At 48.9% G+C, this 27978-nt stretch overlaps 2 protein-coding genes across 6 annotated transcripts; one reads left to right on the top strand and one right to left on the bottom strand.

Annotated features, from left to right (window-relative positions):
• Positions 1-74: 74 nt before the first annotated feature.
• On the top strand, positions 75-22044 carry c5 (complement component 5). Of its 2 annotated transcripts, XM_078086470.1 has the most exons (42): positions 75-278; positions 2155-2350; positions 2430-2583; positions 3121-3191; positions 3290-3387; positions 4403-4485; positions 4581-4671; positions 4742-4850; positions 6045-6177; positions 6248-6363; positions 6464-6649; positions 6859-7062; positions 7147-7359; positions 7851-8000; positions 8075-8201; positions 8272-8337; positions 8611-8796; positions 8903-8984; positions 9371-9453; positions 9867-10006; positions 10098-10331; positions 10411-10471; positions 10543-10632; positions 11324-11536; positions 11602-11677; positions 11749-11908; positions 11992-12096; positions 12341-12512; positions 12878-13002; positions 13541-13621; positions 13733-13885; positions 13983-14045; positions 15330-15420; positions 15810-15849; positions 15997-16096; positions 16202-16276; positions 17365-17470; positions 18086-18169; positions 18278-18367; positions 18662-18754; positions 18915-19053; positions 21798-22044. In XM_078086470.1, exons 1-42 carry the CDS (start codon positions 160-162, stop codon positions 21934-21936), a joined length of 5097 nt encoding a protein of 1698 aa, XP_077942596.1. In that variant the 5' UTR covers positions 75-159; the 3' UTR covers positions 21937-22044. The 2 variants fall into 2 exon arrangements, with proteins under 2 accessions (XP_077942596.1, XP_077942595.1); XM_078086469.1 differs by having other exon boundaries at positions 13541-13885.
• tti2 (TELO2 interacting protein 2) lies at positions 21966-27858 on the bottom strand. 4 transcript variants are annotated; one of them, XM_078086474.1, is made up of 11 exons: positions 27661-27798; positions 26756-27049; positions 26113-26587; positions 25802-25983; positions 25666-25720; positions 25083-25211; positions 24631-24723; positions 23707-23900; positions 23479-23622; positions 23232-23391; positions 21966-23150 (listed from the first exon to the last, which is right to left on the bottom strand). In XM_078086474.1, exons 2-11 carry the CDS (start codon positions 26791-26793, stop codon positions 23064-23066), a joined length of 1557 nt encoding a protein of 518 aa, XP_077942600.1. In that variant the 5' UTR covers positions 26794-27049; positions 27661-27798; the 3' UTR covers positions 21966-23063. The 4 variants fall into 4 exon arrangements, with proteins under 4 accessions (XP_077942600.1, XP_077942601.1, XP_077942597.1 ...); XM_078086475.1 differs by lacking the exon at positions 26756-27049 and having other exon boundaries at positions 27661-27858; XM_078086471.1 differs by having other exon boundaries at positions 23232-23622.
• Positions 27859-27978: the final 120 nt, after the last annotated feature.

Genomic DNA, 27978 nt, shown 5'->3' with positions numbered 1-27978 from the left:
TCAGAACACACAGGCTGAGTAAACTCACCTTTGGGACCAAACACAGACACACAAACACACACACACACACACACACACACACGGAGGTTCCCACTCTGTCATGTGCTTTGATGACCCTCAGCTATTTGCCAATAGCCGAGTTGATCAATAACTACTGAGATGGATCGCTCGGCTCTCTTTTCCTTAGTCGCAGTGTTTTTCTCCACCAGGATGAAGCTGTGTGTCCTGCTGATGTGTGTGTGTGGTTTCTGTGGGAAGACGAAGGCCGACTCCAGATCGTAAGTCTTCTTCTGGTTCTTCTGCCAGCTCAGACTGAGGAACGCGGCTGTGATACAACGATGGGCGATGTGACGGCTTTCAGCCGCATGTTGGGGGTTCATGCTCGGTGGGATTGATTCAGGGAGCTGAACATATTTGATGTCTTGCTGTGCTTCTGTGGTTGGATGAGTTGTTTTATTTGTGTATTTATTTTGAGTCGATGACGTGACAGTGATGTATCCAATCAATTTAAGAGGTTTTAAAACTAAGAAAATATTCTACTGATCATTTTTTCTTCTCCTTCTTTTCACACTTTATTTTGGCCTTTTCACTAACAAACAATAGGAGGACACACACATAAAAAAATAATAATAAATGACTAATAATACACCTTTACAGTATAGGTCCTTGTTCCTGTTTCAGTTTTAAAGATCAAAATCACATATTACAGATCTGTCTCAGAGTCTGTATACAAGCAACATCTCCCTCTCCCCTGAAACCCTCACATCAGGACGGGAGAGAGTCCCAACAATGACAAACCCTTGAAACCTCAGTGAGACTCAGAGGATCCGTCTCCTGATGGACAGACTGATGACGTCATGAGGACAGAATGAACAACGTAGAAGATGAACAACACATTCAATTCATATTATAGAAATAATTCAAATAATTTAGAGTAGTAAGCAGGTGTACGGCAGGACCACCATCACATAGAACCGCCATCACATAGAAGCTCCATCAGATAGTACCTCCATCACATAGAACCGCCATCACATAGAAGCTCCATCAGATAGTACCTCCATCAGATAGAACCGCCATCACATAGAAGCTCCATCAGATAGAACCGCCATCACATAGAACCACCATCAGATAGAACCGCCATCAGATAGAACCTCCATCAGATAGAACCACCATCAGATAGAACCTCCATCAGATAGAACCTCCATCACATAGAACCACCATCAGATAGAACCTCCATCAAATAGAACCTCCATCACATAGAAGCTCCATCAGATAGTACCTCCATCACATAGAACCGCCATCACATAGAAGCTCCATCAGATAGTACCTCCATCAGATAGAACCGCCATCACATAGAACCTCCATCAAATAGAACCTCCATCAGATAGAACCGCCATCACATAGAAGCTCCATCAGATAGAACCGCCATCACATAGAACCACCATCAGATAGAACCGCCATCAGATAGAACCTCCATCAGATAGAACCACCATCAGATAGAACCTCCATCAGATAGAACCTCCATCACATAGAACCACCATCAGATAGAACCTCCATCAAATAGAACCTCCATCACATAGAACCTCCATCAGATAGAACCTCCATCAGATAGAACCTCCATCAGATAGAACCACCATCCACATAGAACCACTATCCACAGAAACCTGTGGGGAGGGAAAAGCACAATGACGATGTTGATAATGCTGGTTTATCATGACAGTAATAGTAAGTTGATTAATATTTATAATAATCCTAATAATGATGATAATAGCAGCAGCAGCAGTTGGCAGGAGGCAGGAATAGAGTCAAGAACCATGATCGTCTCCCTCTTTTTCCTTTACAGTACAATAGTCCATAGCTGAGGGTATACAGATAATGGTAAATAGCTAGAGGTAAATAGCTAATGTTATAGCCTACAGATCAATTAGACACATATGATGGAGAGCTTCAGATATTTGTTTCCATATCTTAGATTGTCAGTTGTTTGCCAGCTTCAAGCCAAGCTAATGTGTGTTTAATGTACATTGTGAGAATGAAGACGCAGTAGTTGTTTTACTCGAGTCAAACATTCATCAGCTTCCATATAATCGCACGTCCTATTAGCTGCGCTCTGATCGGATAACAGAGGAGTAAAGCTGTGTCCTCCACCCTCAGGTATCTGATCACGGCTCCTCTCGCCCTGCGCCTCGATGCCGTGGAGACGGTGCTGCTGCAGCTCTTTGGCTTTCCCGAGGAGGTGAAGGTCTACGTGATGCTGAAGACCTCCATGGCTGTGGATCATGTGGTTTTGTTTGAGGCGGTTGCGACCCTCAACAGAGCCAACGGCCACCAGGGCACCGTCAAGTTCAAGGTGAGAGGCGGCACGCCGGTGATTCATCAGCAGTCGGCTCGGGAGTTGTCTTAACCGGCAGACGTCTCTGTGTCTCCAGCTGGCTCCGGGTCAGCTGGGTAAGAGCGTGAGTCACGTGACCCTCCACGTCCAATCTGCAGAGATCAACCAGCACCTGTCCATCTCCGTAACCCGCGACAACGGCTTCCTGTTCCTCCAGACGGACAAGCCGCTGTACACCCCCCACCAGAGTGGTGAGAACGCAGAGTTACATCATCATCACGGGCCGTGTCCCACAATGCATCACTCTCTGTATCCCTACTAAACTACTGTGCTCAAATACACATTAGCAGAACTCAGTGGTGGATATTAATAGTGTGTACTTTTACTGCACTAATGGCTCGGATTACTGATATTTGATAATGCGGGGAGGAGCGTCGGATGGGGGGGAGGTGCAGGGCTGGTGCGAGCAACACGTGCGCGCATACATCAACATATGGTCACGCGTGTCGGGCGGAACTGCTTGCACAGAAAAAAGAAAAAAAAAGTTTTTAATTCCACAATTTCTTTGGGGGGGGAGGGTCAGGGTGCCTTCAAGGGAAATACTGATGAATCATTGATACAAGTAATAAGGCTTCTACTTCATGGAAATGTGCTGCTGTTCAAAAATGATCTTATATTAATATAATACTAATAATATAAATTATCTTTGTGTGTGTCTCTGTGTGTGTGTGGTTGTGTCTGTCTGTCTTTGTGTGTGTCTGTGTGTGTGTATGTGTGTGTGTAACTAGTTAAAGTGAGGGCGTTCTCTCTGAACCAAGAACTGATGCCAGCCAATCGCAGCGTCTTCCTGATCTTCAAGGTGAGTTAAACGACCTTCAGAATCATGTTGATTTCCTTTATATCTCAAAGTGATCACAGAACCAGATCAATAACCCCACCCCCTCTCGCCCCCCCCAGGACCCGGATCAGAAAACAGTGGACATCGTAGAGATCAACGATGTAAACAATGGAATCCCATCAATGCAAAACCCGTTCAAGATCCCCATCAAACCCAAGTGAGACCTTAAGAAGCCTTTCTACTGTGATATTAGTTATTACTGTGATTCCAGGCTGTCAGTAACGTTATCACTGTGATTCCAGGCTGTCAGTAATGTTATCACTGTGATTCCAAGCTGTCAGTAACGTGACCACTGTGATTCCAGGCTGTCAGTAACGTGATCACTGTGATTCCAGGCTGTCAGTAACGTTATCACTGTGATTTCAGGCTGTCAGTAACGTGATCACTGTGATTCCAGGCTGTCAGTAATGTTATCACTGTGATTCCAGGCTGTCAGTAACGTTATTTCTGTGATTCCAGGATGTCAGTAACGTTATCACTGTGATTCCAGGCTGTCAGTAACGTGATCACTGTGATTCCAGGCTGTCAGTAATGTTATCACTGTGATTACAGGCTGTTAGTAACATTATTTCTGTGATTCCAGGCTGTCAGTAACGTTATAACTGTGATTCCAGGCTGTCAGTAACGTGATCACTGTGATTCCAGGCTGTCAGTAATGTTATTTCTGTGATTCCAGGCTGTCAGTAACGTGATCACTGTGATTCCAGGCTGTCAGTAATGTTATCACTGTGATTACAGGCTGTTAGTAACATTATTTCTGTGATTCCAGGCTGTCAGTAACGTTATAACTGTGATTCCAGGCTGTCAGTAACGTGATCACTGTGATTCCAGGCTGTCAGTAACGTTATTACTGTGATTCCAGGCTGTCAGTAATGTGATCACTGTGATTCCAGGCTGTCAGCAATGTTATTTCTGTGATTCCAGGCTGTCAGTAACGTTATCACTGTGATTCCAGGCTGTCAGTAATGTTATTTCTGTGATTCCAGGCTGTCAGTAACGTTATCACTGTGATTCCAGGCTGTCAGTAATGTTATCACTGTGATTCCAAGCTGGCTGTAACGTTATCACTGTGATTCCAAGCTGGTTGTAACATTATCACTGTGATTCCAAGCTGTCAGTAATGTTATCACTGTGATTCCAGGGTGTTAGTAACGTTATCACTGTGATTCCAGGCTGGGGATTTGGACTATTGAAGCCTCATACACTGACGACTTCACAACAACAGCAAGAGTCGACTTTGAAGTTAAAGAATACGGTAAAAACTATTTAATCTGATATGTTTTAATCCAAACAGTTGGTTTGAAGTTCGGAATGAATAAAGTTTATAAACTATTAGCTTCTATGTGTTAGTTCTTCCCAGTTTCGACATCCACCTGGAACCAGGAGCTAACTACATTAGCTACGAAAGCTTCAACCGGTTCACATTCAAGGTCTCGGCCAGGTGAAGAAAACAGCCAGCATCTCGTTAACACATGTGATGGATAACGAGACTAAAGGTGTGTTCCTCTTAGGTACGTCCACGGGGCTCCGGTGGCTGACGGGGTTGTTTACCTGCGCTATGGCTACGTCACCGGGAAGACTCCAGCAGTCATTATCTCCACCTCCGTCACAAGACAAATAGTAAGAGACAGACACCTCTACCGCGACCTTCACCTTTAGCTTCATCATTTAGCTGCTGCTTTTATCCAAATTCCATTCAATCAAGAACCAGAACAACAAAGCCAAACTACAAAAGTGATATAGATAACTGCCATTGTAAGTGCTAATGACTACTAACTACTCCAGGACTGGTTGATAGAGCTGTGTTTTCAGTCTGTGTCGGAAGCTGTCTAAGCTTTCCACTGCTCATTCCACCATTTGGGAGGGACAGCAAACAGTGGTTGACTGTTTAGTTCTCTGTGAGGGAACAAGCAGATTCACAGGGGTTAGGGTTTGACCATGTTCTGGATGTAGACTGGAGCTGATCTGTTCGCCGCTCGGTACGCAAATATCAATGTTTTGAACTGTATGTGGGCAGCCAGTGGTAACCAGTGAACGGAGCGGAGTAGTGAGGGTGAAGACCGGCAATCAACAGGGAGGAAGACAAGTGAAGTGAATAGGGACGAACAGTGGGTGGAAAATAAGACAGGAAGTGCATGAAAACAGACGGAAAACACAATAAGAGCAGAGGATGATCTTACAATAGGTTGACTGGTGAGGGTCAAGAAGGCTGTTAGGTGGAAATGGGCGGAGGGTGGGTTTCTTCAGGAGAGGGTTCACTCATTGCCTCCTTCAGGAAGGGGTAAGCAGCCAGTTGCCATTTGGATTTTCCAAAACCCAAAACCTTCCAAACAGATACAGCTCCTCTCTTGGGCACAAGTTGTGTTGGTGCATCTGTGGTCTCTCGTTGTTTCTCCTGTGTCGCTCTTTTCCCTGTTTTCATGTAGCAGCAGAGTTACTTATTGTTGTGAGTTTTACCCAGCATGCAGTTCGGCGGGGTAATTTTTATCAATGTACAATTATTAGTGTTACAAATTGTTTATGTGTCACAAGCTGTTGTGTTGTGGTGTTTTACCCTGTTAAAGAGTGTTGGTTGTGGGTTAATCATGTTGTTATAAAGTTACAACCATGACTAAGCGCTCCGCAATGACATGTAAAAATAAATATTTTGCCTGCTGGAGCAACATCAGGTGTTATGATGTGACACTGGTGTGAACGGATGCCGTGCAGAGATCTTATAACAGGATATATCATCACCATTTTACCTTCATCTTAGCCGTATCTTCTTCTTTACCTTCACCTTTACGTTCACCATCACCTTGTTGTGTGCTTCAGTTGTCGTCGACAGGTGAGGTGGACGTGACTGTGAACATGGAGAAGGTCCTCTCAAAACACCATGGACCAAAGAACCTCCCCAGTCTGGCGGGGAAATACCTTTACATCGCTGTGCTGCTGCAGGAAAGCACCGGTAAGCCAGGTTTAAACATTTAAACTCACGACCTGGTCTCAGGTGACCCCGCCACCCCTCTGTCTCTCAGGTGGGCTCACTCAGGAGGCGGAGTTTGCTGCAGTAAAGTTTGTCAAATCACCGTACAGCCTGAGCCTGGTGTCAACGCCCCCCTTCATCAAACCTGGACTTCCTTATAACATCCAGGTATGTCCAGAACCTCCCGCCTGTCTCACCTGTCCCATACGTTACCCGTCTCTCCTGTCCCACCCGCCTCACCTGTTGCACCTGTCTCACCTGTCTGCAGGTGCTGGTGAAGGATCACCTGGACAAACCGGTGAACCAGGTCCAGGTGCGTCTGGTGGAGCAACGGCTCTTCGGACAAGGAAGGGAGAGAGATCTCACCTGTCCCCCCAGCAGCAACAGCCTATCACACGGCCTCGCTGCCTTCATCTGCAACATCCCCAGTGATGCAACCCGAGTAGTGCTGAAGGTGAGGGGGAGGCGTTAGTGTTTGCATTTTATGTTTTTGCTTACTTATGTACGTCTTAACAAGTTGTTGTCTTTGTTGTTGTTTATAACTCTTTTAGTTCTTCATGATGTTTAGTTGTAAAATGTTTACTTTTTCCTTACTTTCTAACGTTTTGTTGACTTGTTGTTTTATGTTGCTGTGTTCTTGCCTCCTCGCTCTCGTGACCACAGTTTGAGACGGCGGGCTCCGCCCTCCCGCTGGCCAGTCAGGCCAGTCTGACCCTGGAGGCGTCGGCCTACCACTCACCTAACAGCCGGTACCTGTACATAGACCCCCCCCTGCCCGGCCAGGGCCTGCAGGTGGGCCACATTGCCAACATGCAGGTGTACTACACGGCGCCCTCCTACGTTCCCGTCAACACCATCAACTACCTGGTGAGCTAAAGGTGCCCGACGGCGTTGGTGTCGGTGGGTCCCGTTGCCCACGGTTACTTACCGCACGTCCCCCCCCCCCCCCAGGTTCTCTCCAAAGGTAAATTGGTAAATTTCGGCAGCCAGAAATTCATCTCCGCCAGCGACCACAAGCAGACTCTGAGCTTCGAGGTAACGGGAGCCATGGTGCCCTCCGTCCGGGTGCTGGTCTACTTTATCCTGACGGGGGAGGGGACCAACGAGCTGGTAGCCGACTCCGTCTGGCTGGATGTTCGGGACAAGTGTGTCAACAGACTCCGGGTAACCGTGTATATATAAATATATCATTTTAGACAGAAAACATATAAAGCTGTAACGTGTGCTCAGTGCTGCCCCGGGGGGCAGGAAGGTGTACTGCGTGTAGAACTACGAACAGGCTGATTCATGGTTCCCCTTTTTGTCCACTTTTCCACTTAATTCTTTTTTTACTGACAATATAATAACAATAAAATGATCTTCATACCTGTGCAAACAACATATTTCCTCACATGTACCAGCAGAATCCTATTTTTTAACTGATTATGTTCATATGATTATGATCACATGATCAGGGTGGGGGTTTCTAAGTGTCTTCAGCGGGCTTCCTGAAGACTCAACACACTTTGTTGTAGAATGAGCTTTTCAGGCACATGTATCAATAAATGCTTACGATGCTTGTCAGGTCATTTTTATCTTTAGCTCAGAGTACCTTCAATTATGTTATTTCCTTCTGATAGCTTACTTACGTAAAACGTGACTTTTTCGTGCGTCAGACTAGCGTGTCGCATCGTGGTGGAGTCTACAAACCGAAGGAAAGCCTCCAGCTGGACATCCAGACCAACGCCGCCGGCCTGGTCGCCCTGTCAGCCGTTGACTCCGCCCTCTACACGCTGCGACCTGACTACAGGGACCCCGTTACCACGGTAACGCAGCTGTAATTCGTTGACGTGTTGTTGTTATTTTCACACAGAAACGTCAGTAATGCAACGTCTCACAGGTCCTGCGTCACCTGGAGGGCAGCGACATGGGCTGCGGCGGAGGCGGCGGCAGAGATGCAGCGGACGTCTTCCGGTCGGCCGGCCTCACCTTCATCACCAACGGCAACGCCCGCCCCTCCGCCAGCGGTACGTCGGCCCATCCGTCAATCGGTCATTTGGTCAGCGGTTTGATTGATGTGTGTGTGTGTGTGTACAGTCAAGGCGTGTACGGCAGCCGTGCGTCCAAAGCGAGAGGTGACTGAAGAGGAGAAGAAAAAGAAAGGTGAGACTCCACCTGGCGCCTGAGAACCTTCTCTCCACGAGGCCTGACATGTTCTTTCTTCAGCGTTAAAGAAGCTACTTGTGACTCTGACTAGAACCCAGAAACCAGACAGACCCTGCGTTCTCGTTTCATCCCCTCAATCATTGACAGACATTTTTCAATAAAACAGCTTTTTGTTAATGGATGTTTACTGCATGTGATCAACGTGTGGGGCTCCCACACCGGACCACGGTCACAGTCAGGAGGTAACGCTGCGCCCGTCCGTCTGTCCAGCGGAGAGTTTCGGGTCGGTGAAGAACTGCTGTGAAGCCGGCATGAGGTACATCCCAAAAAGCGTGACCTGCCAGCAGTTCGCCCAGCAGAAGTTCAGGAGACACCGGCTCTGCCGAGAGGCCTTCAGGTCCTGCTGTGAGTACCTCCAGCAGAACCTGGACCAGGACCTCATCTTGGGACGCAACGGTCAGCCCTTTGTTATTCGTGTCTGCATTATTGTGCAGGATATCAGAGATAATGACGGCCTGCAGGACTTCCTGTAACACCAGTGTGTGTGTCTGTGTGCGTGCAGCGGGTGTGGAGTTTGACATAGCGCCTTCTTTGATCCGGAGCTACTTTCCAGAGAGCTGGATTTGGGAGGTGCAGCATGTGAGGTGAAGCAAATGGAACACACCCTCATGTGGAGGTGGCTGAGTGGTAGAGGCGGCAGACTGATCCTGAGCAACATGCGTTTGAATCCCACCCGACTCGTTTAAATGTCACAGGACATTTGTATTTGTTGTCATATAAAGAACCGGACACCTGGAATCGACATAGCTCGTCTCCTCCAGCCTCCCATAATGTCTACAACACCTTCCGTGAAGGACAATGATCAGGACCACTCGGCCGCCTCCCCCTCTGCTCCAGGTTACCATGGCAGTGGACAGGAGGCGGAGTCTCTTCATCGCTGTTGTCCACAGAGTCGTCATGACAACGGTGTTATACGTTCAAACTGAAATAAAACGTGAGTCTGTTGCTGGTGGTTTTTGTGTCCTCGTAGTTCGGGCGAGAGGTCACTCACCTGGACTCTACCTGACTCCCTCACCACCTGGGATGTGAAGGCCGTTGGCGTCTTCCAAACAGGTGAGTCACCTCCTTTCCCCCTTCTCTGGTTGGTCTACCTTCCCTCCCTCCTTCCCTCCCTCCTTCCCTCCCTCCTTCCCTCCTTCCTTTAAGAGAACTCTGGGTTCAAGATACGTTGTGTGTCTCTACAGGTGTGTGTGTGTGTTGACGTGTTGTGTGTCTACAGGTGTGTGTCTGTTGACGTGTTGTGTCTCTACAGGTGTGTGTGTGTGTGTGTGTTGACGTGTTGTGTGTCTACAGGTGTGTGTCTGTTGACGTGTTGTGTCTCTACAGGTGTGTGTGTGTGTTGACGTGTTGTGTCTCTACAGGTGTGTGTGTGTGTGTTGACTTGTTGTGTGTCCACAGGTGTGTGTGTGTGTGTTGACGTGTTGTGTGTCTACAGGTGTGTGTGTTGACGTGTTGTGTGTCTACAGGTGTGTGTGTAGCTGAGCCGCTCCAGGTGTCGGTGCGTCTTCCTCTCAGTGTGGACGTTCGTCTTCCGTATCAGGTGATCAGGGGGGAACAGGTGGAGCTGAAGGGCTCCGTCTACAACCAGCAGAACAACGTTGTCCAGGTAACAACACCACTTGACTACATGTCCCATGATGCTCTGCTTGGGGCGGATGAGTTCAGTGCGCTACTGACTTTGGTCTCCTCCTCCTCAGTACTGTGTCACGCTGACAGCCGGCCCAGCAGTGTGTCTGCAGGAGTCCCACCAGGTGTCGTTGGGGGCGGGTCTTCACTCCACTTCCTGCAGTTTTAGCCCACTGTCAGCTGGAGGTGTGGCCAAGGTGAGCTTCACCCTGCTGGGTCTGGAGGTTGGAGATCACACCCTGACCTTTGACCTGAGGACTAGCGGCGGAGGACGTGACATCCTGGAGAAGAAGCTGCGAGTAGTGGTGAGAAGAGTAGTTGAAGAGTGTTGATGACATCGTGCTGTCATCATCAGGTATTTGATTGGTTGGTTTGCGTTTCCAGCCTGAAGGAGTGAGGAGGGAGGAGTTCTCCGGAGGTCACCTGGACCCACGAGGATTCTTGGGTAAAGTTACCTGAGACCAGCTGCTGCTCTCTGCCTGGAGGTCAGTGAAGTCACTGTCCTCTGTGCTGCAGGTTCAGAGAAGAGGACGGTGACCCTGAAGAACCGACCGCCGGCCAACCTGGTCCCTAACACGCTGGTGGAGAGGTTACTGACCATCAATGGTGAGTTCTCCCCCCTGATAGACGTCTATGAGGAAATGACTCTACTTCTCTGTAGTGACCAGCAGGGGGCGACTCCTCTGCTCCCATAGACGTCTATGAGGAAATGACTCTACTTCTCTGTAGTGACCAGCAGGGGGCGACTCCTCTGCTGCCATAGACGTCTATGAGGAAATGACTCTACTTCTCTGTAGTGACCAGCAGGGGGCGACTCCTCTGCTCCCATAGACGTCTATGAGGAAATGACTCTACTTCTCTGTAGTGACCAGCAGGGGGCGACTCCTCTGCTGCCATAGACGTCTATGAGGAAATGACTCTACTTCTCTGTAGTGACCAGCAGGGGGCGACTCCTCTGCTCCCATAGACGTCTATGAGGAAATGACTCTACTTCTCTCTTGATTTATTCCCTCAGTAAACATTGTAAACATGAGTTTATGGTCTCTAGTTTCAAGTCTTCTTCAACACAACACGATGCTCATTTAGTACATTAGAGGACGCTTTAGGGCGGGGCAAGGTGCTGATTGACAGGTCTCTGTCACTGTGTTGTCTTTGGAGTTTTCTGTGTTTTCTTCGACTAACTTTAGGTTTATTCTAAACTAAATAATGTTTTATCCAGTGCTTTGCAGTATTTTGCTCTGTCTCCCCCTGTGGACGACCAGTGTCACCTCCTGCTCTCTCTGTCCTTGTGGACCAGGCGACGTCCTCGGGAACGTTGTGTCCGTGGTGTACAGCCCAGAGGGCCTCCGCAACCTCCTGAACCTCCCGGACGGGTCGGCGGAGGCGGCGCTGGCCGGCGTGCTTCCCCTGGCTCACCTGTACCTGTTCCTCGAGGGCACGGAGAGCTGGGACACCCTGGGAGGAGACGTCAAGAGGACGTCAGCTGACCTCAGGCAGAAGATCCGAGAGGGTGAGGAAAAGCTGGAGGAGACGCGGGGGGCTCACTTCCTGTTGGGTAACTGTGTGTGTGTGCAGGTCTCATCAGCATCAGCTCGTTCAGGAGAGGAGACTCCAGCTTCAGCATGTGGCTGAAGAGGGAACCCAGCACCTGGTGAGACACACACACTCTTCTCATTCTACACATGTACACATATGTACACACGTGTATTTGTCATGGGCCAGGCTCACGGCCCTGGTGGTGCGGACCCTGGCCCTGGTGGACTCGGTGTTCTCGGGGGACCACCAGGCTCTGTCGGAGTCCGTGTCCTGGTTGATCCACCGAGCTCAGCAGCCGGACGGATCCTTCACAGACGAGTCCTCCTGGAAACCCAACAGCTTCATGGTGAGCTCCTGCTCCTCCTGCTCCTCCTGCTCCTCTTTGGGGTTCAGGAGTAACCTTACTCTCTGCGTTGTGATTGGCTGCAGGCTGCGGGGACGCCTGCTCTCGACCAATCGGTGTATCTGACGTCCTTCGTGCTGATCGCCCTGCACAGAGCCACCAGCATCAGAGACCGGATCCTGCAGCTCGCGGTCAGACCTCCCTCCTCCTCCTCCTCCTCCTCCTATTCCTCCTCCTGCTCCTCCTCCTATTCCCCCTACTGCTCCTCCTCCTCCTATTCCTCCTACTGCTCCTCCTCCTCCTCCTATTCCTCCTCCTCCTCCTCCTCCTCCTATTCCTCCTCCTCCTCCTCCTCCTCCTATTCCTCCTCCTCCTCCTCCTCCACCTTTTCCTCTTCCGACATCACCTCTGATTCCACAAAACTTCTTCTCCTAGTTCCACGATAGGAGCATGAAGTCTGCAGCAAACTACATTTCCCAGCATGCCCAGGGGGTGAAGAGCGTGTACGTGCGCGCGGTGGCGACCTTCGCTCTGACGCTGCGTGACGCCAGCAGCCAGGAGGCCTCGGCGCTGCTCGACGGTCTGGAGAAGGTGGCCCTGAACAAAGGTGTTTATACAGCAAGTACATGAGGTACTACCTGTAGTACTACAGGTAGAGAGTATATAGAGACATGGCAGCGTGAGTGTTTTCATTAGTGGAGAATGAGAAGTTTATCTTTGTATGTAGATATACTTCATATTATATGTAGATATACTTCATATTATATGTAGATATACTTCATATTATATGTAGATATACTTCATATTATATGTAGATATACTTTCATATTCATAGAACTACATACAGAGCCGCCATGTTTCTACAGATCAAACGCACCGTCCCTTTAAATGTAGTTAAATACTGTTTATTGTGTGTGTGTGTGTGTGTGTGTGTGTGTGTGTGTGTGTGTGTGTGTGTGTGTGTGCGTCCAGGTAGCCCCGTTGTGCTCAGGTACTGGCAGGAGTCCAGCGTGACGTCTGATTGGCTGAAGCCCGACCAATCGAGCGGCGTCACCGTGGAGACAACGGCCTACGTCCTGCTGACGCTGCTGCTCAAGGTGCCAACATCCGCTATTGATCCCATTGTTTATTGATCATGAAACATACATGTGGAGTTGCGTGTTGGCGCTGCCGCGGCGTCTTTGCAGCCAATCAGAGTCAGGACGTCGCTGACGTGCTTCTGTCCCGCCGACCCAAACTGCATTCATGAAACAAACGTTTCAAAAGTTATTATCTTGTTGTTTTAAGAATAGAAATAAACATCAATTCAGACTTTTTATTTGTCTGCATCTCAATCACAGTCATGATTTTGTTCCATTTACTGTGTTTAAGAACAAACACAGCGGAATTTATTTTGGTAAATCAGTTCCAGTTCGATCCAACGTGAAAGAAGGCATCAAACCCACTTCACATAACAAGGGCATCTTATTCACACAATTCAGCATATTATTATTATTTACAAGTATTACTGGTTATATTCCATGTTTCAAAAACACAAATATTGACTATTTTTAGTATTTTAAATATAATAAAATAAATATAATCTTTGTGGCTGTTTGTGTGTATGTACACTGATTGTGTTGTTTGGTGGTAAAGGGGAGAATCTCCGACGCCAACCCCGTCCTGTCTTGGCTGACCCAGGATCAGCACTACGGAGGAGGTTTCTATACAGTGCAGGTGCTCACACACATTCCTATATTTCTCTCCTTATGTGGACCCAAACCACACACAGGACCATGGGACCCGTTACCCTGTCTCTCTGTCTCTGTCTCTCTGTCTGTCTCTCAGGACACCGCACTGACTCTAGAGGCGGTGACGGAGTACAGCAAAGCCCTCACCCGAGCCGTCCTCCGTCAGGACATCTCAGTCCGCTACAGCAGGAAGGGAGACCTAGGTAAAGTCCACCTGAGCCGGAGCAAACCTGTGGCCACGCCCATCCAGGTGAGAGTGAGGCAGGTACAGGGCAGTGAGACTGGTTCCGTGCTGCTCTCCTGTGATTAATAACCAGTTTCTGTCTTCTTGTTTCCTTTGTTCCCAGGTGACGAAGGACGATGACATCACCGTGTCCACAGGTTATGGGACGGGCGTGTCCCATGTGAAGGTAAACTTGTAAATGTATTTTACAGGTGTGTGTTGTACTTTCTGTTTAAGTTCCTGCCATCTGCCGTGTATTTGATCACATCGTGACGGATTGGTGGAGGCAGCGAATCAGGACAGGGGAAGGGTCTTTAAGGGAGGCTGCGGTGAGGATCGGGGGCTGCGGGGATTACGAGGCGGAGTCAGCGGCTACGGACGCTAAACTAACCACCTACGCCCGACTAAAGCCAGTGGAGTAGATACACAAGCCATCCTGTCCATGCGTGTAATTGCACGTTGAACGAGTCCACGGGTTTTACTCCACACTTCTTAATAAGCCAGACTGCCTGTAGACGTGGTATCAAGTGATGGACCTCATTCAAACGGTCCATCGGTTGGCTGAGTGTACGGCAGAGAAAAAGAACGCTGGTCACGAGCAACGCTGTGACCAGGGAGGGCGGGTTTGTCCGTTGAGTTCTGGGGACAGGGTTTTGATCCAAAATCTCGGACTACATGGAGAAAACCGGCTTGCTGATCGTTGGAAGGCAGTGCCGGACATTGTGGGGAGTCAGATTAAAACCAGAAAGTGGACAGACCCTGAAAAAGTATTGCGTCAAAATCATATTTTGCCGGTTGGAAAGGAAGTGCAATTTCAATCTAATAAAACGAAGATACCCCCAAAACCCCCTAAACGAAGAGTCGGTAAAAGGCTCAAGGAAAAGGCAACCAAGACCCTTGATCTCTCTTCATTGCCAGTCCAGACGTCCAACGACAGCATGGATTCTGCCTCTGACCCCGAAGGGTCACAGAAACCTGCCCTTCAGCAGCATGAACCTTCTGCGTTACGGTTGGATTCAAGCGTCTCCCCAAGCCACTTACAAATGGAGGAGACCACAGTTCAAGATCCTGAGATCCTGTAGAGATCGAGAAGGAACCCCGAGTTCAAGAAGGGGCCGTTCCAATGATCGTGGACACTGAGACACCGACGATGATGAATGACAGAGAGACAAGACCTGACAGGCCAGGGAGCCCGACCTCGGTTTCATTCAATGGATGAAGGTTGACGCCAACCTTCCTCATCTCCCATTAAGAGAAACAAAAGCACTTGCCTTAGTGGAAAGGTCAAAGGGTTGTTGTTTATGTGAACTGTGTGTGATCTGGGCCACGTTTCTACAGTATAGCAGCACAGAGAAGGAGACCCTCTTCAGTACCTCGCCCCACCACAGGGGTGTGGTACAAGGGGCCAAGGGAGAATGAGTGATGCATAAATGTCCCAGAATGCCCTCTGACTTCCCCCCTCTGTCTTCAGATGAAGACGGTTTACTATGAGACCACCTCGCCTTCTGTGAACTGTAACTTTGACCTGACCATCGAGGTCTCCGGCCCCGACACCTCCAGCGGTAATATTACATTACATTACATGTCATTTAGCGGACGCTTTTATCCAAAGCAACGTACAATAAGTGCATTCAACCATCGGGTACAAACTCAAGAGAACATATATCAAGTAATATAATACTCAACTTTATCTTCACGAGGCTGGTGTACAATGACACCCTGTCTCCCATAGCAACCCGCTACGAATACGCTCTGTCTCCAGTTCCATCATTACAACAAAACATTCTTGTGCGATTTGTTTATTGCAAAAGGTTTTTATACAGATTCAATACAAAATGCTACTTTTAGTGACAAACTCAGTCTCAAAGTGATTCAGCTCCTCCATCTTCAGCATCTTCAGCGAGAGCAGCTTCCTCCACGGTGACTTTCTTCTGCTTCTTCTCCTCCTCAGGTCTTGGTGTCGGAGCTCCTCACCTGGTTGCCTGTGTAAAGTGAGATAACTTGATTCAATGATTACACTTCTTTTGCTTTACTTGATATTAAGTGTTTCTTCATTAACTTAAATACTTACTTATATCAGGACTGATGTTTGATGTTCTGTGGGAGACGTGTGATGAGGTTTAAGCGACATGTTTCAGGTACAAGCCTCCTAACGAGGAGATCATGGAGTCCAGTCTGACCGTGATGAAGATCCAGATGCCTACAGGTGTGGAGGGTTATCTGGAGGACCTGAGACAGGTGAGCTCTGATCACATGACGCTCATCAGCAACATGAAAAACACTCTCCTCTTTCACCATGGCAACGAGTCTGTTTCAGGTGTAACTAAGTCATTGTTTTAACAGTTCAGAGACCCAGAGGAGCCGATGATCTCCCACTACGAGCTCCAAGGAAACACTGTGGTCATTCAGATGGACTCTGTGAGGAACAACAATACAAACATCAACAAACACAACAACTAAAACCACAAGGCTTAGGGTCGGGGTCAGAGTTCATTCTTATAATATTGACAGTTAAGCATTTTCAAGGTCTTATCAAACTCTTTTCTAACAACGTTTGAGAGGGATCAGATGAAGCTGTGAGGAGCAGGGTGAACTTCCTCTTGCCCCCAGGTGGCGCTATGAGTACGGTTAAAAAGGATCATAGGTGTGTCTACGGGATGCTATATGAGAAATATGGAGCAGATTAAATAAAGTATGGTCGAGTTAAAACAACTTAAATATTTTTGGAAAATGCTCTGCGTGCACACAGTTTAATATTTCTTCCGGAAAAATTGAATTTTTAAAGTCCAAGGTCCAAAGATCACACTGGCCACTTTGAAAAGGGTTTAATCCCTGGGAGCAGTTTGGTCTTTACAACACGCCAGAAATAGATTTCCAAGGATTAACTGCAGCGCCTCCTATTCTTCAAATATTCTCAGAAGATCGGGCTGCGTTCGAGGGTCCAATGCTCACATGTGTTCACATGTTGACGAGGGCGGGCCAAGACATTTGGAACTTATGTGTCTTTCCAGATGAAGCAGATGCATAGTTCATTAGCCCATAACTTCCTAAAACAATGGGATATCAACATGATTTTCATAATGCAGAGGGACGTTAAACCAATAATGATCCACAGCGTTTTGGGGCAATGCGCAAAAACAAAAAAATTCTAAATGGGGGAAAATCTAGTTAGGTTCATTTGCGTATCATGATTTGACTTTTTGTCGAGCGTGTCCAGGAGCACATGTGTGCCAAATGTCAAGTCGATGGGACACCGGGGGGGAAACTGGCCCGGTGGGTTATTTTTTAAATGTCATGGGACGCTATGGAGACATTTCTTCACACCCAAATGCGAGACCCCAAAATGATCACATTTTTCACCAGTTCTGATGTGCGTGCAAAATTTAACAGGAAATACAGTAACAAACAACAACAAGAAATACAACAATGTGAACTAAGTCCGGTTTTCGTTTTAATCAGTGTGATGTTTGCGGGTTTTTCCCGGTCACTTCCTGTCTGGCTGCCAGGTTCCGTCAGACGTCTTCCTGTGTGTTGGTTTTCGGATCAGGACGGGCTTCCGGGTGGGAGGGGCCAGCGATTCTGTGTTCAGCGTCTATGAGCCTCAAGTCAAAGGTGAGATCCTGGGATTTGTAGTTCATATCAGTCTGTTTGTAGTTCGATAGTCTTCAGAGACAGACTAATTCAACTAATGTAAAACAATATGCAAAATATGAGTTAACTGAATCAAGGTTCTGAGACAAAATGTGACTTAAGTAACAACCTACGGCGTGTTTAGCCTAGCTTAGCACAAAGACCCTGTTAGCCTGGCTCTGCATAACGAACAGCAACTACGTCTGTCCGATATTCATGACGTTACATGTCATTTAGCTGACGCTTTTATCCACAGCTACGAGTAAACATCTTAAACTCTGTAGAGCAGTGACTCTCAACTCGGGCCTTTGCCCGGGAAAATAAAAGTTAGAATTAACAGCTGGCTGTTGTGTTTTTTCATTAAACTTGTTTTTGTGTTGGAATACGTATTCTGTCTCCACACTCCCTCAGGTTCAAACTGCACCATATTTTCATTAAATACATTTGATAAGTTGAGAATGTTCCTCGGTTTGGGTCCAGGCTTGTCATTAAGGGGTGAGACCAGACCAGTCGAGAACCGCTGCTGTAGAGGATCTTTTTGAAGTGTTGTGTTGTTCCTTTAATTGTGACTTTAAAGACTTTTCTTTTGTCCCACAGGCAGTGAATGCACCAAAACCTTCTCCTACCAGCAGCAGAGGCTGCAGCGCCTCTGTGTGGACGAGCAGTGCCAGTGCATGGCAGGTAGCTCCTCACTCGTGATTGGCTGACATCACAGGCTGACTGTGTGTTATGATGTGTAGCTTGTTTCTGTCTATAAACACGTTGTTGTTGTTGTTGTTGTTGTTGTAGCTGCGTGTGCCTCCTTCAGGAGCAACGTGAATGAGAGCCTGACAGCAGACCAACGCACTTACGAGACCTGCAGGCCGCACATCACATATGGTAAAGAGACACGAGGTACAGGAAGCAGACGTAGTCGTCATGACGACATCGGTGTGAGGACCGATGCTTTAAACTCAAGGCCCCACGTCCACATTTCTATCCACAAAATATCATACGTCCATTTAAATTGGCCATTCTCAAAGGTTACCTTAAGCATGCTTAAAGGTAAGCAGGCATTAGTAATTGATCAATACCATCTTAGTTATTGATTGATTCCATCATAGTAATTGATCAAAACCCTCTTGGTCATTGGCTGATGCCCTTTGTGATTTTGTCCTGTTTCCCTCCCTGCAGCTTTCAAAGTGACAGTGAAGTCTTCTGCAGCAGAAGGAGACTTTATGACCTACACAGCCAGTGTAGTTCAAGTCCTGAAGAAAACTCAGGAAGGTGAAAACACTCATAAGTCATCCTGTCATGTTTTCAGACTGGAACTAGTCTAAAGACAGGGTTTCGCCTCCTGCCTTGCTCTGATTGACTGTAAAGAGGTGTGACATCACTGGACGCGCTTTGTCGCTTCGCTTTGTGTTCCTGTCTCTTTGTTCTTCAGCGTTACAAGCGGTGAGTGCAGGGACGGAGGTGGAGCTGGTGAAGAAGGCCACCTGCAGCTCTGTAGACATCCACAACAACAAGCAGTACCTGGTGTTTGGAACTAGGGGGTCAGAGGTCACGCTGAGGGAGGGCTTCAAGTGAGTGTCTCCTCCTGAACGTTGTTTTCTTCTCCTAATTCTCCTCCTTGTTCCTTTTGTGTATTTAGGACTGTCAAAGTTAACGTGTAACGTATCTATGAGATTATAGTGGCCAAGATTAACGCAATAAAGTATTTTTTATGCGGTGACCCCTGAAGCAGTCGCGTGCTGCGGTCAGTTAGCTAGAGAAAGCGAGACGGTAGTTGAAGATGGAGACTCTTCATGGGGTACCACCACCCTGCCACTCTTTTGGCACCGTCCCAGACTTCCACGCAATGTTGAAGAGGCGTGTCATCTAAGACCACCCCCCAACACCCATTGCTTTTAGCATCTCTGGACGGATCTCATCAATCCCCGGGGCTTTGCCACTGCACAGTTGTTTGACTACCTCAGTGACCTCCGCCAGGCCAATTGATGATGATCCCTCCTCGGCCTCCAGCTCCGCCTCCACCAAAGAGGGCGTAGTAGTTGGATTCAGGAGTTCCTCAAAGTGTTCCTTCCACCGCCCGATAACCTCCTCAGTCGCGGTCAACAGGGCCCCATCCTTACTGTACACAGCTTGGATGGTTCCCCGTTTCCCCCTCCTGAGGTGCTGGATGGTCTTCCAGAAGCACTTTGGTGCCGACAGAAAGTCCTTCTCCATAGTTACCCCGAACTCCTCCCATACTCGCTGCTTTGCCTCCATCACGGCAGAGGCTGCTGCCCTTCTAGCCTGTCGGTAAACTGCCTCCGGAGTCCCACCGGATATCATAACCCGGAAGGCCTCCTTCTTCAGTCGTTGGTCGGCTTCCCTGACCACCGGTGTCCACCACGGGGTTTGAGGGTTACCGCCCCTTGATGCACCTAAGACCTTGAGGCCACAACTCACCGCCGCGGCTTCAGCAATGGAGGTTTTGAATATACACCATTCTGGTTCAATGTCCCCTACCTCCATAGGAATGTGAGAGAAGCTCCGCCGGAGGTGTGAGTTGAAAATCCTTTGGACCGGGGCCTCCTCCAGACGTTCCCAGTTCACCCTCACTACACGCTTGGGTTTACCGGGTCTGTCCCGAGTCTCCCCCATCCTCTGACCCAGCTCACAACCAGATGGTGATCAGTTGACAGCTCTGCCCCTCTCTTTACCCGAGTGTCCAGAACATGCGGCCTCAGATCAGACGATACGATTACAAAATCGATCATTGATCTTTGGTCTAGGATGCTCTGGTACCACGTACACTTATGAACATCTTTATGTTCGAACATAGTGTTTGTTATGGACAATCCGTGACTGGCACAGAAGTCCAGTAACAAACAACTGCTCGGGTTCAGATCAGGGAGGCCATTCCTCCCAATCACGCCTCTCCAGTTATCTCCATCGTCGCCCACGTGCGCATTGAAGTCTCCCAGTAGGACTAGAGTCCCCTACAGGAGCCCCATGCAGGGCTCCATTCAGGGTCTCCAAAAAGGCCGAATACTCTGAGCTGCTGTTTGGTGCATATACACAGACAACAGTCAGAGTTTCCCCCCCACCACCCGAAGGCGTAGGGAGGCGACCCTTTTGTCCACCGGGGTAAACTCCAATGTAGCAGCACTCAGCCGGGGACTTATGAGTATCCCCACACCCGCCTGGTGCCTCACACCATGGGCCACTCCGGAGTAGAATAGAGTCCACCCCCTATCCAGGAGTGTGGTTCCAGAGCCGAGGCTGTGCGTAGAGGTAAGCCCCACCAGATCCAACTGATAACGCTACACCTCCCGCACAAGCTCCGGCTCTTTCCCCCCCAGAAAGGTTACGTTCCATGTCCCCAGAGCCAGCATCTGCCGCCCAGGTCTGTTCCGTCTAGACCCCCCACTGTCACTGCCACCCTTGTAGCAGCGGCACCCGACCCCATCGGTTTCCCCCACAGGTGGTGAGCGAATTGGGAGTAGAGTCTTGGGCTGCCACCGTCACTCCTTCGGGCTGCGCCCGGCCGGGCTCCGCAGCAAGCCAGGCCACCAGACGCTCACTGTCGGGCCCTCTATCTGGGCCTGGCTCCAAATGGGGGCCCCGGGCTTCTCTGGGCCCGGGTAACTCCTTCCCTCTTTCCCTTCCCGTTTTTTCATAGGGTCTCTTGAACCATTCTTAGTCTGGCCCCACGCCTGAGACCGCTTGGCCAAGGGTTACCCTACCAGGAGCCTTGTGCACAGCCCTCAGGGTCATAGGGACACACAAACCTCTCCACCACGATAAGGTGATGGTTCCCCAGAGAGGAGGAACCCCCGAACCGCACTATGCATGTGCACTTCCTCGAAGAGGGTGCCTCGTAGCGTGCATACAGAGTGCGAAGATAATCATTCACCAGAATGATCTACAACCGTGGTTTGAAAACGTCCTGCTAAATGTGGGGACATTGATGGCAACACGGAGACTTAGAGAGTTGAGAGCAAAGTGACAACAGGAAGAGTCGCTAGTTCAACATGTTCCACCTCCAAGATGATCGCATGGGTGGAGTTTTGTGTTTAAAATAACATTAAACAACAGTGTCTCAAACACATGTTTTCTAAAGTGCTTACTTAGAATTACTTTAGAATAAAAAGAAACATTCATTAAAAATAACATTGTAACAACATTCAACGCCTTTAATGAATTTCAAAATGTGCGATTAATCAGTTGTTTTTTTTAAATCTATTGACACCCCTAGTTTTTATCTAGTCTGCTTCTACCAAAACGATATTTAGTTGTATAATGACAATAAAATCATCTCATCTCTGTTCTCCTCCTGCAGGTACCGTCTTCCTCTGGACTCGGAGGCCTTGGTGGAGCTGTGGCCGTCCGGCTGTAGTTCTTCTGAGTGTCAGGACATTTCCCAGCTGGAGGAGTTTGCTCTGAACCTTCTGATTGACAGCTGCCCCGACTCTTCATAAGTCTTTTGATACAGAGAGAAGACACAATATGGATCTGATTCTCTCTTTAATAATTGTGTTATCAAGTATTGATGTATTAATATGCAAATAAATATACATACAGAACTCGTATTGGTAATACTGCTACATTTTACTTTAGGACTCTCCAGTGTGGAAATACTTTTTAATGCTATTTCCATACAAATGTGTAGAAATCATAATAAATCTGTCCCCGCTTACAGTCCCCACACAATGTCCCCGCGTACTGTCCACACATATATACGGTACCCCCATAATGTCCACGGGTACTATCCATGTGTACGTCACACATACTGTCCCCGCACTGGGCGATCACAGAGGAGAGCACAGCTCCTTCATGTCTTCATGGGACAGCCCCCATAGTGCTTTTTTCCTGGAGGTTTTTCATTTTCTTTCTGAGAGCCGTACAAATACATAATATGAAGGTTTGTAACGACCTTAAAGGGAAGTGATTGAATCGAGATCAGAGGGACTCGATCAAAAGCTCTGGATCGTCACTATGAGAAGTCCAACTCATCCTTCAGAATAAAGAAGCGGTGGTGAAGTTAAATGGACGTGCACTTCTACTGACTGACTTCAAACGCCTCGTCACTGAATGTCTCCTGTGTTTGTTATTTGTTTATAGTTATTTGGACAGGAAGTGGATCCCTCAGTATCTTTGACAACATGTGGAGAAAACCCAGCTGCAGCTCATGGTGCCTTCATGAAAACATGTAAATGATAGTTATCTTTGAAGGGAATCGGTTTCACTGATGAATGACAGATTTTCAAAACAAGACTTGCCGTTTAAACCTTTACAATCAATATCTGCTGATCGATAATCAAACTGATTTCACATCACGTTCTCTCTGTGAAACAGATCAATTATTCTAATCAGTTCATTTACAGTCATAATTGGTTTTTATTGATCAATAAAAAAAACAGCTGATCAATTAATTAATTATTGTTGTTACAGGTGCTGAATACAAACAGCTCATTTCTTTGTACGATATAATGGAAACAACTCGGTTGTCACGGTAACAACATGAAGACATTTAATCTTCAACAGCCCATAATACACAGCGTGACAGCGCCAGCTCCTGATTGGCGGGTGGTCCGGGCCGTCTGCATCACCTCTCCGGCGTGGCGATCACAGTTGCTAGGCAACGGAGCACCTCAGAACTGCAGCAGCTGCTGTCAACCTGTTGGAGAAGACGCTGGGGGACAGACAGGCAGACGGGTGAGCGTCTTCACGGAGCACTCAGCGTCCAGGTGAGCGCGTCGGCAGGTAAACACACCTGCACGTCTCCGTGACAACAGGCGTCCAGCAGCTGGAGGCAGACAGACGCCTGATCCATCAGCCGCTGTCTCACTGAGAGGCGGAGCTCGCCGTCTGAATCCACGGCAACCAGCAACTTCATCAGGCAACGCAGCAACGGCGCAACGCGGCACGCCACCCTGAGGGACAGACGGGGGGACAGTGAACGTTCATTTTCAGCACAACGTGATTTAATATGTTCCTGCAGGAGCATCAGCCCCCCCCACCGTGGCCACGCCGCTCTGGTTGTTATCTGAAGAACTTCCAGGATCTTCAGCCGACTCGTCTCCTCTGGTGGATCTCTGACCTCCAGGTATCCCAGCACCACCCGCTCCACCTGCCGTAGGTGTCTACACACGGCCACGCCCATCCTGCCTCGGTACACGAAACAAACACACCCTGAGACGCTGCTGCAATCCGCCTGTTCTCCAGGAGTGAGAATCAAACGCACCTACCTGTCGACGTACAGAGGCAGAGCGGAGGCGTAGACGCGACGCAGCGCCACCTTTTGCTCCGCCTCCATGTTCGTCAGGACCAGCCGCAGCACGTCGTCATGGCAACGGGACATCCTACGAGAGGTGGAGGGGCCAAGCGACGAGGGGGGCTTCTCCAAGACCACCAACAGGTCTAAGAGACAGGACAGGACCGACTGGCGAGCCAGTACAACGGTACCGTGTTACCACAACACACATGTACACAAACACAACACAAACAAGCCGGCGTCTCTTCAGTTTCTTCACGCAACATGTTTGTCTTCATGACGCATTGTTACTACACACGGTCCACGCGGTCCACACGGTCCACACGGTCCACGCCGTCCACGCGGTCCACGCGGTCAGTGAGCCAATGAGCACAAACAAAAAATACAGAGCTGGATCGGCGGAGTCAGTGTCCAATCGGACCACACCTGCCCCCTCTTCCTCCACCCCCTGGACCCCACCTTTCCCCTCTAGTGCCTCCTGCCTGTCCTCCTTGTCCTTGGGCTCTCCTCAGTTCCCTGCAGGTTCTGGTCCTTAGAAGACCCGGTCTTCTTGGGACACGCCTCTTTCCCACAGTTAAACTGTCTTCAGTGGATGTTGACTGAACTCGTTGAGCTCCCTGCTGTTGTTGTCCAGGTTCATGAGCAGCTGTCCCCTGTGAGACACGTGTCCCAGCAGAAGAGACTTCTAGCCAGAGGACACCGTAGTCCCAGAGAGAGACTACCTTCCCGTGTCGGGAAAGTTCTCTGGTTTACACCTCGTCTCAGGCAGAACGGGAAAGAAGTCACTGTCCAACTCCACCTGTGCGCGTGCGTGTGTGCGCGTGCGTGTGTGCGTGTGCGTGAGTGTGTGCGTGTGTGTGTGTGCGTGTGTGTGTGCGTGAGTGTGTGCGTGTGGTACCTGTATGACCTCCGTGTCTGTGCTGTACAGGTGTTTGAATAAAGCCTGGTAGAGAACTTCTGCTCTGTTGAACTGACGCAGATCTGCAGGAGGCTGTAAACACACCATCATCATCACCATCATCATCATCACCACCATCATCACCACCACCATCATCATCATCATCACCACCATCACCACCACCATCATCACCACCACCATCATCATCATCATCACCACCATCACCACCACCATCATCATCACCATCACCACCATCATCACCACCACCATCATCACCACCACCATCATCACCATCATCACCACCATCATCATCACCATCATCATCATCACCATCATCATCATCACCATCATCACCACCACCATCATCACCATCATCACCACCATCATCATCACCATCATCATCATCACCATCATCATCATCACCATCATCACCACCATCATCGTGTGCTCACCGTGTTTAGCACAATGTGGTGCAGGCAGCGAACTCCCAGGATGCAGTTCTCTGGTTTGTAGTGGTCGCTGAGGAGGAGCGAGGGAGGGAGGAGGTGGGACAAGTGGGGGGAGAGGGAGGGGCGAGTCACCTGCAAGGACACACACACACACGTTGAGGACAGGAAGCAGAGGACGAGCTCCATCTCTACGTCAGCTCCTCACATCTTCAGCATCTACGTATCTCCATGTTCAGTGGAAGCAGCTTCCACCTTCAGTCCGCTCACGTAAGATGAAGCTTAAAACGTTCCTCTGTGTGAGGCTCAGTTAGGCTTAGACGGCCGGGGGACTTCTTAGGACACACCCAGCTCCTGTCTGTCTCCCCAGTGTCTCCCCTGCCATTCTACCAGGGGGGCGCAGCACACTGACAGGAATACGTCCGTGTCACAGTGAATATCTTCCCCCCTGGTCGGGGGACTACCAGATTATTTTGGTTAAAATAATTTAATTTTCTTCACAGATTGATTCATAAAGTTCAAACGGTGAATGTTGTTAAATGATTGAATCTGATCACATGGCTGAATGAGGGTCATAGGTCAAACCGACCTGCAGCAGCGTCCAAGCAAACACCAACTTCACAGCTTCCGAGCGCCACGAGTCCCTGTGACACGCACACGCACACGCACACGTTAGTCTGGCACTAGACCTCCTCTCCTGTAGCTCTTCTCTTTCTGGTCCTCACTTGGTGATTTGAGGCCGAAGGCAGTCCAGGATTTCCCCCAGAAGTCCTCTGCGCTCTCCCTCCTCCCCCTCCCTCCCTCCCATCAGGAGGTGGGAGGAGTCTCTCCACCGCCCCGCCCTCAGCAATGCTTCCTGCAGGCTCCGAGCCGCCGCTCTGGAGCAAGAGCTGGTCCAGGCTTGATCCTGGACACACAGGATCAGATGAGCTTCAGTGCATCGTGTGTTGATGATTATCGGAATGTCTTCGTGGATCCGACTGACGGACTCTGACACAACGGCTCAAAACAAAACAAACAAAGTTCAAACTCTCACCTGGAAGTGAGTGACAGCAAACACGCACACGTGAGCAGCCATAACCGGCAGGAGACCGGTCGGACAGCCTGCGTTTCCCAGAGTTCTGAGCAGCGCGGTGAGGGCGGAGCATACCGGCTGGGCTCTGCTGGGGACGCTCTGATAGGCTGCGGCATTTAGGGAGCCGCAGTCGTCCTCGCACGCCGGCAGAGCGGCACAGCCAATCAGAGCCCTGACCAGACCCAGGTACGCCGCGTGAAGCTCCGCCCACCCCTTATCCCCATCGGCTGAGAACAGCCAGTGGGGGTCCGCTGTCTGGAAGAGCCATTCCACACGGCCAATCAGGGCGCTTGTATTGGAGTGAGACGACGGTCCAATCAGGTTCTCCTTCAGCCGAGAGAGGAGCTCTGTGATTGGAGGAAGGGAGGGAGAGGGGAGGGGCTTCTCTGGGCAGGACGAGAGATGGAGGTCGTGGAGTAGAGATGAGAACTCCATACTGTAGTGCCCAAGGAGAGAGGGAAGAGTTTATCAATTTCTGCTGAATAAACTCGTCTCGTAGTGTTTTTAAATAGTCAGAGACAAAACAAAAGATCTAAATAATCACAGAGCAGGGACGGAAATCATAATTAAAAGAAAAAGTTCAACTAAAGAGGAGTTAAATTACTCTGCCAGACGTCCCAACAAGCTGTCTCTGATGAACATTAATCAGTCAGGTTGACTGATTAATGTTCATTCAACCTGCCAGAGACGATGATGGTCCACTTCTACACGGCCATCATGGAGTCCATCCTCTGCTCCTCCATCAGCGTCTGGTACGCTGCAGCCACAGCCAAGGACGAGGGCAGGCTGCAGCGTGTCCTCCGCTCTGCAGAGAGGCTGATCGGCTGCAATCTGCCGTCCCTGCAGGACTTGTTCGCTTCCAGGTCTCTGAAGCAGCTCAAAAGATGGTGGCCGACCCCTCTCACCCCGACAAAACCTGTTAGTGCCCCTTCCATCTGGCAGGAGGCTGAGGTCCATCAGGACTAAGACCTCATCACCACACCAACAGTTTCTTGTAGTCGGGCTCATCAACAGAGCCGGTCCCCCACTTTCTCACTGCACACGTCACTTTCACTTTCTGTTCGATGGTGCACTTTATTTAATAATTTTTAATTAAATAATAAATAAAAAATTAACTTTAACTTTTAGTCCCCTTAAATCACCATGTATTGTATTACATATAAATAAATACATACACACAGGTTATAGTATTTCATTTTTTGTTGTCGTATTCGTTTTCTTTACATATATTATATGTACATTGAGAACATACGCAGACAATAAACGAATAAAGCGGATTCTGATTATACTCGAGTCTTACGTCACTTCCGGTTATTTTGTCGACAAATACCTCGTTAATGTAATAAACCTTAACTTTATTTCCCGTCGATAAAAACAACCGCGTCATGAACGGTGTATAAGAAGGTCTGAATGTTGCTGCACTTTAAATATTGTCCGTTGGTGACGTCCGACACACGTAAAGGTGAATATTTGGACGTAAAGACTCAAGAACAGTGAAGAGAAACTGACCTCAGAGCAGCGGACTGTTGTTCTCCCATCGGCCGCCGGCGGCTTCCTCCTGCGGCCGCGACGAGCAACGAGGGACGTCGGACTTTAACGTTCGGTCACATTCGCGGGACTCAAACACAAAGCTGCGGAAGGTTTACCGAGACGGACGGTGTGTTCGGATAAAGAGGTCCGGCGGTATAAGAGGTCCGCGTGAAAGGTTCCTACTCCAAACGAGGTCTTCTTTAATTTCTGATTGTTTTCCTTCCTCCTCCTCTTCTTCCGTGGAATGGAATTAAACAGGAAGATACTGTTTCTTCGTATTTCTACTATTGATTAGTG

Source organism: Gasterosteus aculeatus, chromosome 13 (assembly GCF_964276395.1).
Source record: "Gasterosteus aculeatus chromosome 13, fGasAcu3.hap1.1, whole genome shotgun sequence".
Classification (NCBI taxonomy): domain Eukaryota; kingdom Metazoa; phylum Chordata; class Actinopteri; order Perciformes; family Gasterosteidae; genus Gasterosteus; species Gasterosteus aculeatus.
Note: the sequence above shows the minus strand (reverse complement) of the source record. Positions and strands in the feature narration are given on the sequence as shown.

What these genes read in the sequence shown, in the direction of transcription:
- tti2 (XM_078086471.1), bottom strand. Translation starts at nt 26,793, where the DNA reads ATGTTCATCAGAGACAGCTTGTTGGGACGTCTGGCAGA. An exon ending in ACCACATTGTGCTAAACACG is followed by an intron (nt 24,724 to 25,082) that starts GTGAGCACACGA and finishes GTGTGTTTACAG; the next exon opens with CCTCCTGCAGATCTGCGTCA. An exon ending in CAGACACGGAGGTCATACAG is followed by an intron (nt 23,901 to 24,630) that starts GTACCACACGCA and finishes CTGGCTCGCCAG; the next exon opens with TCGGTCCTGTCCTGTCTCTT.
- c5 (XM_078086469.1), top strand. Translation starts at nt 160, where the DNA reads ATGGATCGCTCGGCTCTCTTTTCCTTAGTCGCAGTGTTTTTCTCCACC. An exon ending in TCAACACCATCAACTACCTG is followed by an intron (nt 7,063 to 7,146) that starts GTGAGCTAAAGG and finishes CCCCCCCCCCAG; the next exon opens with GTTCTCTCCAAAGGTAAATT. An exon ending in AGAAGAAGCTGCGAGTAGTG is followed by an intron (nt 10,332 to 10,410) that starts GTGAGAAGAGTA and finishes TTGCGTTTCCAG; the next exon opens with CCTGAAGGAGTGAGGAGGGA.